General features: G+C 33.4%; 1 protein-coding gene across 2 annotated transcripts in view; it reads right to left on the bottom strand.

Moving 5' to 3' along the window:
* Positions 1-2,335: 2,335 nt before the first annotated feature.
* The window catches only part of LOC150094024 (V-type proton ATPase catalytic subunit A), a 218,379-nt gene continuing 205,216 nt past the window's right edge, over positions 2,336-15,498 (bottom strand). For both annotated transcript variants that reach the window (XM_090413195.1, XM_090413197.1), the window contains exon 14: positions 2,336-3,115. In XM_090413195.1, the coding sequence (XP_090269321.1) occupies positions 3,023-3,115 (93 nt within the window). In that variant the 3' untranslated portion in view covers positions 2,336-3,022. The remainder of the gene's footprint in view (positions 3,116-15,498) is intronic.

The following is a 15,498-nucleotide window of genomic DNA, read 5'->3' as shown; positions in this document are numbered from 1 at the left end:
TTAATGTCTATTTCTTTAAATGCAAGATTTTAATCATTTATATGTATGTTCTTACATTTTCTGTAGTTCGCAAACGAAATAAATAATGAGAACTACAAAATATAAACAAAACAAAAACAATCACTGCTGTCGCCACAAGTTTTTTCAATGTAGACAACACAAATTGTATTCCTAAATATCTTAGTGTTTCCATAACGATTTAATTTTTGCCTTCACATTTAAATGGATTTCTTTTCTATTGAGTGTTATCAGGCAATTCAGATGTTCTGAAGATCTGTGATTTACACCCACATGCATTTAATTTTTATTAGTTCGTGTTTTTAAAAGTCAGAAAGTGGGGGGTGAGAACCTGCATTAACTAAGTATTTCAGTTTTGAATATAAAAAAAATATAAAATAAAATATATGGTCATATTTCAATGTCTATTATTACATACAAATGAGTGAGTACGTAATAAGTCGCGTGATATAATTTAATACCACTAAAATCGTACTTAATGTATTTCATGGAATGAATGTACAAAAAATGTCACAAAGATGAACGTTATCGTCCATATAACTACCAGTAACTTATTTCAAATAAATAAACCAACGTAAGTAAACCCCGCATACCATGCAAAGCATTATAATGTGAAAATGTTTACGGTATGAAATTCGTGAACATGATTCACGACTAGTGTTATTTACGTAAAACTTTTTCACAACAACATTAAGTCTTCAAAACTATAAGCAAATTCCCACTTCTGGAATTTGTCTTGCAAATTCTAAAGAAAAACCGTATATAATTGAAAGAATACCTCTCTTCAGTTGACAATAGTTTAATAACGTCAACTACTCAAAAAAATGGCAAAGAAAAATTCCTTAGATTACTATTTTATTGCTAGTTTTAAAATAATGGAGTTGATTTATGACATGACTACTTCAATCCAAATATTACGGAACTGTTTCATCGAGAGAGGAAAAAAGCAAATGTTTCTGCTATATCCATCATTTTTTATTTTTAATCGTTTTAAAATCTTTACAAAGTAAACGTGACGTTTTTCGTTGTCATGGAGATTAACAGTTCCTCGTTTCTAGAAACCATGCTTTTTCTTTACAATGCATCCAAATGTCACTATATCTACTGCTTAAAAATTGATAAGAGTTTTTCTTTCTTTTTGTTTATTTGCACTAAACGAGGACAAATTTAAAAAAAAAAAAAAACTTATAATGGTCGTTTTCTGAAAAGTTTGTTACAATCAAAGAAACTGCGACAAATAGTTAATTTAAAAAAAAAAACAGGTATGTAAATATTAGAATCGACTATTCAAAACATGAATCCAAATGAGACAAGCAAAACAGTTACAGACTTTTGATCTATTTCAAAAATACCCGTATTTCTTGAATCTTCAGTTGATATTTCATTCGTTTGGAATTTTGATTTCAGGAAATAAGCAATAAGTGGATATAAGCACAAAAATAATAATTCTTAAAGACTGCATATTAAGAAGAATTTGTAAAAAATAATAAGACCTATACGGAAGATTCGTTAATGGAAAAAAAAAAAAAAAAAAAACTGCTCGGAATGACGATAACATCCCGATATCATATAGTGATATTGCAAAGTTACATTCGTTTAATAATACACAACATTTGGTCAAGAAAATCACAGTAAACTCAACAGTGGCAGTGTTGTTATATCGTGCGCGTCAAAGTAAATCCGAACCCATAAGTAGCAGATGGCAGCATCAGCAGGAATTTCTACTTTGTAAGAAAAAATGACGAAAGAAACATCTTCGTCTCTCCAAGCAACTTATAATTACTAGAGAAACAATAGAACAATACAAATCAATCACCGAAACAAGTCGACTTATTTCCCTTGAACTCTCATGTGTTTGCTTTTGTTTTATGCATTTAAATTAATGAAATGGGTTTTTACTCTGTTTCACAGATCTTTACTACTAATAAAACAGCACTGATGATAAAACAGGCAAAAAGTCAATCATTAAAAACTGCGCAAAGCTATAACAGTTATATATTACTCATTTACATATATTTTATATATACTGATACAACAGCTCATCTCTATATAATCTATACAAAATATATTTAATGAAAAATCAAAATATCTTAAGATATATTCTAGAATAACATTAAATCGCAACTCTGTTGGCAAGGTTTTTAAACTCCAAAAACAACTCGTAAGAAAATAGTTAAAATCTTGACAACCTCGGAAATAAAAACGGACGTCCACTCCGCAATACCTGTCGTTTTATAAAATGATTCAAACAGATTTAAACGGATCCCTAAAGGACTGGATGTCAAACACTTTGATAACAGAGATAAATAAAAATAAGTACTTTTTTAAAAGTTTATTGCTTCCAAAAATGAGAAAGAATAAGTAATTCAGTTGAAAAACTTTGACATTCTTACCATCACTATTAATCAATCATAGAATTAATATATTGTGATTATTTACAGCAAATCATGAGTTTCTTTAATTTTTTTCCCTCCTAGTTCACACTTGAAAACAATAGGAAATTCTTACAGTTCAAATGTTCGTGCTGGAATGAGAATTACTCGGTCGAATGGGAAAAAATCAACTATTTTAAGATTTCTATTGAATCTTTTCGTGATGGGTATTACCAATTGTGCAATGATTACTTCGATGGAATACAGTCAAGCCGAGAGATATTCGGTTCTTAACAGCCATTCCTATTTTTTACCCCTGACACTAACTAAATGAATCTTTTCTAATTATTCCACATATTACAGTACATATATATGTTACAATGAACACAGGAAATTTACACAATTCTATTCTATTAAAATATTTAAATTTATCGGGGGCACCTGATAATGGATAGAACAATGAAATCAATACACATCACCAAAAGAAAGAAAAAAAAAAAATCACGTCCATCAACATTGATTGGAATGAATCTTATGGTCACACAGTTCGGACAAATGACTAGGTGACCAATACTTTTTTTATGACGTTTCTATAGGTGCAAATTGGGCTACACTTAAATTAACTCAGCTCTTTAATCTTCTAGGCTGCGGAAGGCCTGCTGCATATTTTCGTATAATTCTTCGAAGTCCTGCTTAATCTTCTTCTCACCATCTTTAGCTGGATCCTTCAAAAGAGAAATACAAACAATACAGATTAACTATAATTCTTACAATTAATAATAAATCACAACCCAAATTTGAATGTACTTGTAAAACCCTTTGAGGATAATTTTTCCCTCTCCAACTGTACACTAAAACTTTTGAAGAGAAAATAGTTATTGTGTGAGAATAGATTCGGCGTAAATCATATTCATCCTAGCCCGAATGCTGCGCGCGGGCGAGAAGAGAGAGAGAGAGGAAGGCAGACTTGTTATCTTGAGTGCTCCCACGTACTCTCGCATCCAACTCAACTTCCGCAGTCGGCTCTTAAGAAATAACAACTTTGCTACGTGAATCTTTTGCAGCGTCAATGATAAGCCAGAATGCGACCAGATTCGCGGATTAAATGAGGACGGTAGCTTCACGCTAAAAGCACCGACAGAAGCCCAGTTCCTACTACCAAAGTTTTCGATACAGTTAAAGAGAAGGGACTTCCTTTAACTGAAATAATAAGTACGTGTAGCAGAAATGATAAAAGGCTTCGGCTTACAGGACGACAGAATGTTTCGATAGTTAAGGTGCTACAAGAACCAACATGGCCAGTCTTTTCAGCAATAGACGACAGAGTGAAACAGTTTCAAATGTCCTGAAGTCAGATTGTTTCCTAAAGCGTTTTAAAAAATATCTTACATGAATTCTTCCAATCTTTTTATGAGAACAAGTTCTGTTGGATCCCTAGAAGAAAATGTCAAAAACATTTAGATATTAGAGATAATAAATTTAAAAAAGTACTCTTTTGTTTATGAAGTCCACCACAACTTGGTACATTGTGAACAGTGTTTTTAGTAAACTTCTCATTAAATAGCAGTACATTTACATCCTTGCAAACAGTTCTGTCAAATGTTGAATCCAGTATTAATAATGCTCATTGTTCCTATGTCATACATAGTTTATTACTAAATAAAAAAAAAACAGTTTGAATCATGATTATAAACTATGGAAAGATCAGATATGTGTAAAGATTAAATTATAAATTATATTTTAATTTGTTCACCCAAAATGTATACTTTTTGGAGAAAAACATGACACCATATATATATATATATATATATATATATAAACCAAGGGCATGAGCTCAACCGGATTTATGCTCTTGGTGTGTATCCTTTTATACATAATGTATAAAAGATTACACACATCAACATATAAAGCATAATAGTACAGTGCATAAAAAGTCAACAATGTACAAGAGAAAAATACACGCATATAAGTTAGCTTAGACACCAATTACACTATTGTGACTTCTTAATAAGAAACGAAAGTAATAACTATCAGCTAAGTCAACATATATATAAGAATTCACCTGATTTATACCGCTTATAATAATTGTGCACTATGCCCCGATTAACGTACGCACAAATATGGGTTGTTTGAAAAAAAAAAAAAAAAAAAAAGAAAGACTGCTGGCCCAGGAGATGTGGCTACTAAGAAGAATGATGGGAATATGAATGAGCACAGTTAATATTTTTTAAAGGAAATCTTCGACAGCATAAACCGTACCCTGTTGCATACTTCTCTAAATTATGTGGTTTTCAGCTTAGGTTGCTGTAAAATTTTAATCCTAACTAAGTTACAGTATTAATATTTTCTATCTCCATTCACAGTTGCAATTTCATGTTACTTTCACAATTCCAATTATGCAGCAATATAAGAATGAAAAAAATTATTTCATTCATAGTGTATTTATACTTCAAAAACTATAAATTTAAAAGAACGTTTTAAAACAATGAACCGTTTATTTCAGTTCTCAGTCAAATCTTTATTTACACGAGGCTAGAACCGATCTATTTCGAATAACAAAAACAAATATCAATTATATGCATAAAGTTAATGCTGGCGTTATGAATTAAACAGTAGATTACCAATCTGCAACGAAAAATACTTTTTCTTTTAATTGCATACACACCCTAAAGAAATTACTTAATGAAATCAAGTATAATTTTTTTCCCTATGTCACGAAGTCGAAGTTAATGAATGCATAAAAAAAAAAACTAAATTGTCATCCAAATAATGAATTCAAAAACAGAGATTTTTTTAAAAAGTGAAATAAAAACAGATGATCAACTACCTCGAAACCCAATAGGAGAAATAAAGTCAGCTATTCCAGTAACTCCAGATCTTTTTATGCGAGTGGCTTAATGACAACCAGACAACACGTTTGCAATTATTCAGTATCAAAAGAAAGACATACAAAATAATAAAAAGAACAAAAACCTTCGTTACACTGAAACAAAGCGGTAAGACGTAAATCCGGAACGATCGAGGCTTCTTTAAAAATACTTCTGGTGAAAAAAAAAACAAACGTGACGACCAACTGAATGGAAACGGAAATCCTGCCTCAAATATTCCAAATACAAAACTGTTTTGGAAATGCCATTCAAGAAAGAACTCGAGAGAGTTCTTTCTTGAATTGGAAATGTGTGCTTCCCTTCCTCCTGCACCCATTCCTTTTTAGAACGGAAATCTAATAGACACAACTGATCGAACTTCACAAGACCACGACCGGTCAGCGGAGAAAAAAAGAACGAAAGCTTGGACAAGTGGAGAGAACGCTAATAAAGTCGAATTCATCTTCTGAAAAAATACGGTGACCAAAAATGACCACAGTATGTTGCAGTTCTTACTGAGGTTATGCTTAAAACAGATGTAAATGTCGGGAAAATTTTCGTTCCACTTTTTATTTTGTTGTGTCGTTTTTAAGATTTAAAACATTCACGTGCACTTTTCGTTGTATTCCGCAAGAGTTAAACATATGTTTATGCAATTGGCGAACGCATCGCGCATATATATATATATATATATATATATATATATGACAAAATTTTCTCCTGAACAGTGTTTCGTCACCAGAGAGGAGGAGCAACACACACACACACATGCTAGATGTGGGAGAGAGAGCAGATATCTAAGACCACTCTTTCTTTAATTCCAATGGCAAACAACATAGACAGTATCGGTCAGAGACAATCATGTGATGAAATAAACCACAAGCCGACAATTACCTTAAGAGCCGAAGGCGCTAATTTCAACTCGATAACCCGTCAGTAATTAACAATCATGCGTGATACTAGAACAAGAAACCATGTGTTTGATATATAGACTGGTCACGTACATTATTCATAAGAGTCAATCTCGAAAGCTATTAAAATGACATTTAGAAATATCCTGATTTTAACTGATAAATGCATCACTTTAGTGAAGTTATTCAAGGCCACTGCCAGAGTGAAAAATGCAGTAGGGATTTCATACGCAAAGGGTAGTTATTAGTATCTAATTTTAATGAAATTAAAACAGCTCAATGATTCTTTCTCAAAACCTTAATAATTTAAGTTTGGTCCAAATCGGCTCACTCGTTCCAGAGTTGTTTCATGCAGGATACGACAAAGCTTATAAGTGCTGTTGACATGCAAACGCAGCGCAGAGAAATGCTGAAGGAAACCTCATATGTTCAAGAAATATCCACGTCCGAAAACAAATGTCGTTCCCCAGCAGTCAGTTAATAACTTAAGTTTTTAATAAGTACATATGATCTTATTACTCTTACAGGATGTCTATGGAAATAATGCTTGCCTCTGTAGCGCTAGATCGGCCGAACAAAGATTTACGTATTTTAATTGCCGACCACACGATCTTTTTATAGGCTTATTTTTCAGGTTTCCGAGTTAGTCGGTTTCTGACGCAGGAGAGATGGTCTATCGCAGAAACTCGCATTTCCGAATCCACAGAAAGGAAAACGACAGTAGAATTCACACTATTTAAACTTGACACACCTTATAGACTGTGAAATCATTTATAGCCTTGAGCTCAGGTGTAGTGACAGAAAAGCATGGAGACCAACTGCCTGTCATCTTCCAAAAAGTCTAAAAGGGCTACTTAGTCCTGTTGGGAATAAAAGCCGCTACTGGATTTTTATTTTTCTTACACTTCATATAACAAAAATACTAAATCTGATCAATAACGAGACGGAATTGATGAATTTGGCACCTAAATTTATTATGAAATTTAAATACGATTCGTTTAAAACTACCTGTACCTGACGCGAAATACTCATCGCAGTTAATGTGTAAAGAAAGCTGGCAATGCATTAGGAAGAAATGCGAAAGTGTAAGTATGTAACGTATTACAAGTATTACGGCGACTTGGAATAAAGCTCTTTTTATATAACTGGTAAAGTAATAAAGCCACTTAAGACGACCGACGCTAGATTATTAAGTTGAACAGCGATACCTCAGCTATTTTTTTTCAACGGGTAAGAAAAGACACGTTGTGCCGCGTTGGTTTAAATACAGCCATGCATAAAAAACAGTAATCTGCTGCAAATTTGTATTTGCAGCAGAAGTCGATTTATTTTTTATTTTATTGTACTCGCAAAATCCTCTTTAACTGCTCCTGAGTACATCATTATTCTTGCTTACACAATTTCTATAATTTGGAATATGCTTTTATTTTCGGTTCTTAATTACAGAAGTAGTAGTTAAGATGAAGACGTTAGGTACTAAAGTATACTAATTTCGAATAGAAATTGAAACAGAATTTACTTAAAAGCTTTCTGATCCCTAAAAGAATGCGACGTGCCATTCGGGAAGACACTAACGTCAGAGTTCTTCCCCAAGGATAACAACTGCATGCCAGGAATTGTGTCAAGTGACTTCTCAACAAAAAAAAAAAAAACAGTCAAATGTTAGGCCACGCATTAAAAATTCGAGTGGCATTTTTTTTAATCTACAATACACGTTCGATGTTATAGCGTAATATATTTTTATGTGTTTATAGCGGGATGCGCAATGTCCGCAGGTGTTCTACACTCTCTCTTTTATGTACCGTGCGCGAATAAATAAATGGTGGTTCCAAATAGCAACGCAGTCTTTCAGCAAGTTAAATAACATCGACCTTAACAGTAAGCATTCACCAGTGCTTCTCAAGTGGGTGACAGATGTAATGGAATTTCTGAACTGGCAAGAATTACGGTATACTATCTGAAATTTATTTATTTTTTTATTTTATTTTTTTTATAGGACAAGGTGCTGTACAGAAAGCCAAGTATACAGATGTAAGGAAAAACAAGAAATCAGAACACTTGATAAAAAAAAAAAGTCACTTAGCAGTTTTCAATTTTTGGATCAGGACGAGAGGGGTCGGTTATAGGGTTTTCTAAATTTAATCTTTAATTAACGCTGTGATCAAATGATCAATTAATGTATGCTTGAAATGTAATATTCAAGGCCAATTGCTTACACTACTCATTGTTTGCCAATCCCAGTAATCACTATTCATTACACTACTCATTGTTTGCCAATCCCAGTAATCACTATTCATTACACTACTCATTGTTTGCCAATCCCAGTAATCACTATTTCGTTTGGTTAAATCACCCTTCATATAAAGTATGATCGCACTTGTTTATTTACCGAACATATCGCTCAATGTTGTTATTATTTTGATTCGCGAATCTCCAAAATTATTTGAACAGCACCAATGCAATTTAGCATGTTGTAACGTTCTTCGCTAGTGAATGACGGTCCAAAATCCAGAACTCTCACATTTTTCAATAGATAAGTATTATCAAATTTCTTCCTCAAAATACTGAGTGTATGATGAAAAAAAAAAAAAAAAAAAAAACGATCTTCACTTAAGGTGTCATTTTTCATGTTTTAGTTCAAAAGTCCCAAGTTTTTCCTTTCTCTCTCACACACACATACACACACGAGGGTATGCTTTCACCATTTAACAGTAGCATACAAAACAATATGCATACGAGTCTTTATTTATTTCCTCTCTAATTTCTTGTTCCCAGTCCATGTTGGCCAACTACATCTCAACTTCTACCAAAGCATTGAAATCACCCATGATATTAATATCGTTTTTTTTGTGTGTTTTTCATTAGTTCTTTTAATTAATCATAAAATTCTTGGATCTCGGTATCACTCTTGTCACCAGTATGGGCATAGACCTGTATAAGATTAACATCTAGTGGTTGACCTTTCAGTTTTAATAACATCCTATCTGAGTAGGGGACAACGCTCAACACTGACTAATTGACATCTTTGTTTAATATTATTCCAACTCCATTTTGATGGTTGTTTTCACTACTTCCAGAGTGATACATTGTCATGTCATTAACTTGAATTTTGCCTGATCCTGGACACCTAACTTCACTCATTCCTAAAATCCCAATTTCAAGTCTTTTTATTTCCTGGATAGCTTACCTGCTTCGTTCTGGCATTCCAGGTTCCTAGTTTTAATGAATACACCATTTTGAGCTATTATTATTATTCGAAAACTTTTTTCTCTATATTTTGTGCAGCATTATATTACTGTTACTATATTGTCAGCTATATCATGACTTGACAATGGACATTATACTAGGATCTCAGCAGCTAAAAACGATTCGAATTGTATGAAAGCACAATGAATTCAGGTTAACTGGTGATTTACCAAACGGAGAAAACTCAAATGGATAAAGATGCAACATCCACTATTAGATGAGTTGCAGACGGTGACAAGGAAGCATCCTAACCACTTGATCTCATTAGAAAAGTCCATCTTTTCATTTGTGTTTTCGGAAAAGATACGTAGAGAGAAAAGGCATGCAGACGGAATAGTATCGATTATTTAGAAAGCGAGAGAATTACACCAGGAATAAGAAAGCTTTTTAAAAAAAAAAATGTAAGTTTAAAAAAGTGAATACGCATTGGGAAAAAACACGAAATTGTTATTTAAATGTTTGCCACAAAAATACATCAAATGATAAACATTGTAAGCGGGAGAGAGAGTGAAACATCGTCACTATTCGGAATTTAAAACAATCGGAGTTGAAAATTGCACTGAAGCACAAATATGCGCATATTTGGGCTTCTGAATTCTTTCCATTCAGAAGCCCGAACATGTTAAATCAAATGAGAACGTAATCTCATACCAGTGACATGAAGCAAAGTCATAAGAGCTCGGCAGGAATACGAAACACAGAAGAACTGAGAGCAGAGCAAAGCAGAAATAGCGTATTACGAATCATGGGAAAGAGTAAGTAAATTGCAGGAAGCAGTAACGGAGGAACTAAAGGTACTGCAAATAGGTTCGAAGTTTTGAGTTGTCTCCCATGATGCAACATGCACCAAAGGTGAACGTTCGGTGATAGGAAACTTCATGACACGCATCCAACGATTTTGTCGAAATGCATGGATAATCATTTAGTTCTCAAAGAACATTGTTAAAGATCTGATGAGAACATCGATAAAAGTGATTTGTAAACAGTCGTTCCATTTTGATTACTATATCGAGATTAGAACTCCGGTTTCAATGCGATGAGAAAATGTTTGAGAGGGTACAGAAACGTGTTACAAAAAGAATAATTTCAAACAGCTGAAAGAGTGCGAGTAGCAAGTTATATAAATATATCTAGAAGTTGGATAAGAAATTTGGGGGGAGGGGTTAGAAGTGATTTTCTCAAATCATAGGTGAACGATCAGAATGTAGTGCTCAAACGAGTAACTGGGATTGACACCTGATATTTAAGGCAGGACTCCATGTCTGTTTTGGTCCCTCATCCCTTTCAGGTGAATCTGTGAACTTTAGTGAAATTTAGATTCATCTGGATATCATAACAAAAATAGAATTTAGGAATTTCATGGGATTAAATAATTTAATTGAGTTTCACTATCTGTAAAGCTAAACGTTTATTACTATTTTTTTTTCGATTTCCGCCGTATGATTTGAATAATAAAATATCAATGATGGCAAGTTTTCTTCTCATTCAAACCGTTTAACATTTTCTTCATTCGCAAATTTTTCTTTGTCCTCTCATTATTTCATGTTTTAATTTTTATTTATTATTAACATTACTGCAACAGTTTATCAGCGTGTTGCATTACGAGAATGCCACAAGCTGTCAGTCTATGTTAGTTGAACTTCTTAGCTCTTATCTCGGTTAATTTTCCTGATATCTTAGCTTTATCATAGAAGTATTCTTCGGTTTCATGGAAGATTTTAAGATTAATATTAATTATTTCATATAATGACTTTAGTTACTTAAAGCTAGAATGCTTTTTTGTTGATGTAAATGAGAATCGTTCAATTCAACAGAACACATTTCGTTTCGTGAGGCACGGCATCACAGCCGGCCACAGTTTATTACATTTAACTACACGTAATAAACTACAGCCATCTGTTATTCAAGTAATAATAGAAGACATTGCGATGCAAAACCACCGTTGAAGTAACATTAAAAACGTAACATATAGTCTCTAGACCAGGGTTCTCAGTTTATCTAACCTAGCCTTCACGCGGTACTAATATATCAAAAGTTTCCAAACCTTTTCATGAGTGGAATTGTTATAAAAATTTAATGAAATAAGCAGTCAATTCATTCCATCATTTTACTTTTACCCACACCTTTGATAAAACGATGGGGACTATTTCATTCACCAGATGGCCATTAGTTATCCACCGTTTAATTTAAAGGCTGTAGGTATCTTTCAAGAAACGTGATAATAGCAACAATGATTACGTGCTAAGCTTATGACTGAATTATTTATTAAGAGCCGGCTAAGTTAAAATAAGGCACTAAGCTTCGTCTCCTGAATTCTTCCGCTAATTTGCTATATATATATATACACACACACACACACACACAGGAAAACCTCACTTAACGTGAATTTGATACGCACGATAACCAGTTAGCGCGACTGAGTGAAATGATAATATTTCCCGCTTTAAGTGAGTCATTAATCAGTTAACACGATTTTTTACGTTATGCGAAATTTTTTGTCGCCAATCTGCAGCGAGCGGAAAAGCTGGAAGTCATTAAGAAACATGAGAGTAGCGCTAGTAATACAATGATTGTGCGATACCTGGGATACAGAGAGTCTATAGTTTGTACTATATTAAATAAGAGCAAAGAATACGAAGATCAAGGAAAAATTGTTACTGCTTCTTTAAGCATGCCAATCACCCGAAATAGAAGCTATTTAATGATCGGAATGGAGCATCTTCTGTCACACTAGATTGAGGATTATAACCAAAAAAAAAAAAAAAAAAAAACTTCTTAGTATTCTTTTTTTGGTTATAATCTTTATTCAGGCAAAAGCTCCCAATATTTTGCCTCATTGAAAGAGACCAAATTTCAAGAGGAATGTGAAAACTTTACTGAGAATTTAGGATGGTTTGACCGTTTTAAAAATCGAACTGGACTCTCCAGATTCGATTTTTAAAAATCGATCGTAAGAATAATTAGAAAATCTGGTACTGCTGATAAAGATTCTGCAGCCAAGTTTCGTGAAGAATTGCAAAGGATAATTCAGGAGGGTGATTATGACGATCGGCAAATATTCAACGCCGACGAAATTGCTCTCTTTTGGAAGCGTATGACAAAAACTTTCCTAGCTAAAAGTGAAGCATCTCAGCCAGAATACAAAGTATCTAAAGATCGTCTTACGCTTTTATCAGGAAGCAATGCAGAAGGCGACTTTAAAATCAAGCCTATGTTTGTTTATCGCGCGCAAAATCCAAGATCTAACATTATTGAAGAAATCAGCACAATTGGAAAAGAACTTGGATTTGATGAACTGGATAATGAAGATGTGAAAAACTTGCTCGATTCCCATTAAGGACAGTTAAGGAGTGCGAACAAGAGAATGTTACGACTAAGAAGCTAACTGCAAAAGAACTCGAGGTAGTTTTGTTTTCAATCACAATGAGTATACTGAGATTTTGCTCGATGCTGATCCTGATATGGAACGAAGCTTCGAAGTCCACTGAAATCTTGATAAAGCGATCGCCAGTTATCGCAAATTGCATGACAAGATGAAAAAGTCGAGCACGATCCAAACATCTTTGCTTAATTTTTTTCTAAAAAAGTAGCTCAATCAAATGTTTAGACAAAATAAAAATTTAAGCAATTGATTTTTATTAACTTGAATGATTTTATCTTCTAATATAGCTTATATAATTTTTCTCCCAAATTTACGCCAACTGATGGATGAATCAACATTATTTCTATTGTTTATTGTATTCGCTTAACGCGATTTCGCTTAGCGCGCATTTATTGATCGCGTTAAGCGAGGTTTTCCTGATATACATATATTCTGTCGTTCTCTTTCAAGTCGTCAGCATTTTTCACATTCCCTCATGATTAAAAATACCACTTCCAACCAAATCATACTACATTGTCCACAAAAAGAAGTCCTCTACAGCATCTTCTTCCATTTTTTTAAAAATGATAAATAGAAATTTCAGATGAAAGTTCAATAAATTAATGAATGCAGACTAGGGAAGTTGTTACTCCAACTAGAATTTTACAATGCCTGACTTTAAAATTCTTGCTAGTCAATTAAAACGTCCGCAAATTTATACTGCGGTGCTATTTAAATTAATAACTCGTTATAATTTTTTTTCATGCGTGCAGCAACTAACTCTTATATCAATGACAGCTGCCAGATGTTTTTTCGTGCTTGCTATTGATCTCACCATAAGATCAATAGAAAGAGAGGACGAAAATATTTCGGTGCATGTCCCCAGAGTACGTCGTCAAACTGGCCTTTCTTTTCCTGTGTGTACACTTCTTTCGTTTCCAATGGGAATCATCCCAGTAGTCGATTTTTTTCCCAATATCTTCCGGCTGCTAATTCAATTCTCGTAGGACAATGTTTATGAGTACACTTTCAGAGGATAGTTTAGTAAACCAGCATCGATGTTTGTGGGAAGTTGAATCTCATGCTTCAAGTATGAGATTCAACTGCGGCTATTCCTCTTTTTCTTTACTAGCATAAACACCTGTTCTTCGACACGGTCACAAAGTCAAGAGCTCGGTTTGATTCGTAATATCACAAACTTTGGACGAGATAATGAACTAAGAGATATCCAAGACCACTAAATATATTCACATTTCAGTTAGGATCAGATTCAGCAGTTTCTGTGATATCCGAACCAACCGGGATCATTTCAATTATCTTTATATAGATTAATTTTCAGTAGCTCGTTTCCCATCCATAGATCAACGGGTGTGCGGCTTGTAAGAAGTTCATATCATAAACAGTGTTTTAGCATTTTCCCCCCCTATTGCAATAATACAATGTGTACTTTTTTTTCCCGACATTCGGGAGACCCCTGTTTTCTTATTTTATATTCTGCCAGATTCTTTCATTCCTTTTCCTGCCTTCATATCGCTCTGTATACTACATGGTGTCTACCATCTATCAGTGGAATTACAAAATAATCATGCAAAGCAAAACAATGAAAATGTTTTCACTTCAGAAATTCTTAATTTTATTTAAAAAAAAAAAAAACGTTCGTTTAAGCTTCTTGTCAAGATGAATACACTTTCCAAAAGACTATGCCTTTCGTTTTAGAAGTTACTTAGGAATCAATTTATTTCAGGTTCATCCAATTCACATATACTTCATATAGTAACACTGTCTAATACAAAATGGTCTCTAATGATCTTGCCAAATTATTTTAGATGAAATTTGTAACATGCCTTTCTCCAGTCCCCCACCCCAGTGATAACATTAAGGGAGATCAGACTGGAGACCGCCTACAAGTCATGCACTATATTACCAGTGCATGACAACCGGTAGAATATTCTCTTCTATGGTGAAAGATAATCTTTTTAAATTCAGTACTCTTACTAATCCTGTTTTACAGATTATTACAAATGTTAGTTATTGAGTCCTAAGAATTATTGTTGAAATGACTCTTATCGGTAGGCCCTTTAACCGTGTATTCTTTTCCGATCATCTTTCTGTTTTACGCTAGGAAAATTGCCTAAACAATTTCAGTTTAGTTCTCTTGAAAGACCACTCAGACACAGAGGGCGAATAGTGAACCCAAATCATGAAACTTACAAATAATTAAAATAACCAACAAAGTACAAATGTTTCACTGAACTCGAAACTCGAAGGGTGGGAAAGGGGGAAAAAAGCCACTTGACGATTTTAACATCCGATTATTGTAATGGACGATTTTCAAATGTTTTTTGCAGTGAATGACCCGTTAGTACTTCCCTAAAATAAATAATAAAAAAACTGAACTATTTCGATAATAAATAAAACTTAAATAAACAAATTCATCTAGAAATTGTCTGCTATGAATTATATATTACTCAAATATGATCTGTTCATCATTCATAATTCAATTTTATTCCAACAATATTTTTTCTCAAAAACATTTTCTCCTCTTCAGTTAAAATAAGCTAAGAGGTTGAAATGAAATTTTGACAAAACACAATATAAGCAACCTGGCCACTGAAACATTTTAATATCCCTCGAAGGTAAACATTTCGATCAGTTTGCCCATGATATCAATTTCGTTGCGTTTAGAGCCATCCATGTTAGAATTTCATTCGTATCCAGATCGT

This window comes from Typopeltis vanoorti, chromosome 23, assembly GCF_054136105.1.
Source record: "Typopeltis vanoorti isolate ZY-2024b chromosome 23, IOZ_Tvanoo_1.0, whole genome shotgun sequence".
NCBI lineage: Eukaryota > Metazoa > Arthropoda > Arachnida > Uropygi > Thelyphonidae > Typopeltis > Typopeltis vanoorti.
This window is presented reverse-complemented; position numbering and strand designations above follow the sequence as displayed.